This window comes from Apaloderma vittatum, unplaced genomic scaffold, assembly GCF_000703405.1.
Source record: "Apaloderma vittatum isolate BGI_N311 unplaced genomic scaffold, ASM70340v1 scaffold27296, whole genome shotgun sequence".
Lineage (NCBI taxonomy): Eukaryota > Metazoa > Chordata > Aves > Trogoniformes > Trogonidae > Apaloderma > Apaloderma vittatum.
Genome location: NW_009723732.1, coordinates 2,339 through 2,652, shown reverse-complemented (window position 1 = coordinate 2,652; position 314 = coordinate 2,339). Strand labels below are relative to the sequence as shown.

General features: G+C 65.6%; 1 protein-coding gene across 1 annotated transcript in view; it reads right to left on the bottom strand.

Moving 5' to 3' along the window:
• The window catches only part of OPTC (opticin), a 2,730-nt gene that overhangs the window by 550 nt on the left and 1,866 nt on the right, over nucleotides 1–314 (bottom strand). The window contains exons 4-5 of the mRNA XM_009872237.1: nucleotides 259–313; nucleotides 1–159 (exon numbers count right to left, since the gene is read on the bottom strand). The exon at nucleotides 1–159 is cut by the window's left edge and continues 12 nt beyond it. Of these exons, the coding sequence (XP_009870539.1) occupies nucleotides 1–159; nucleotides 259–313 (214 nt within the window). The remainder of the gene's footprint in view (nucleotides 160–258; nucleotide 314) is intronic.

Here is a 314-nt window from a genome sequence, read left to right as displayed (position 1 = left end):
GGCGGGCGTCCAGCCTGCCGATGCTGCGGGGCATCTGGGGCAGCGCCGTCAGCCTGTTCTCGGGCAGGATGAGCTCCTGCAGGCTGGGCAGCAGGCGGAAGGCGTCCGCGTCCGCCCAGGAGATGAAATTGCTGGTCAGGTCTATATGCTTCAGCTTCTCTGGAGGGAGAGGAGGGAGGGAGGAGATGAACAGGGACTCACGCTTATTCCCCGCCGTGCCCCACTGCAGAGCCTGGCCCTTCCCTCGCCTTGACGTACTCAGCCCTGTGAAATCGCCAGCCCGGATCGCGCCGATGCGGTTGAAGCGGGCGTAG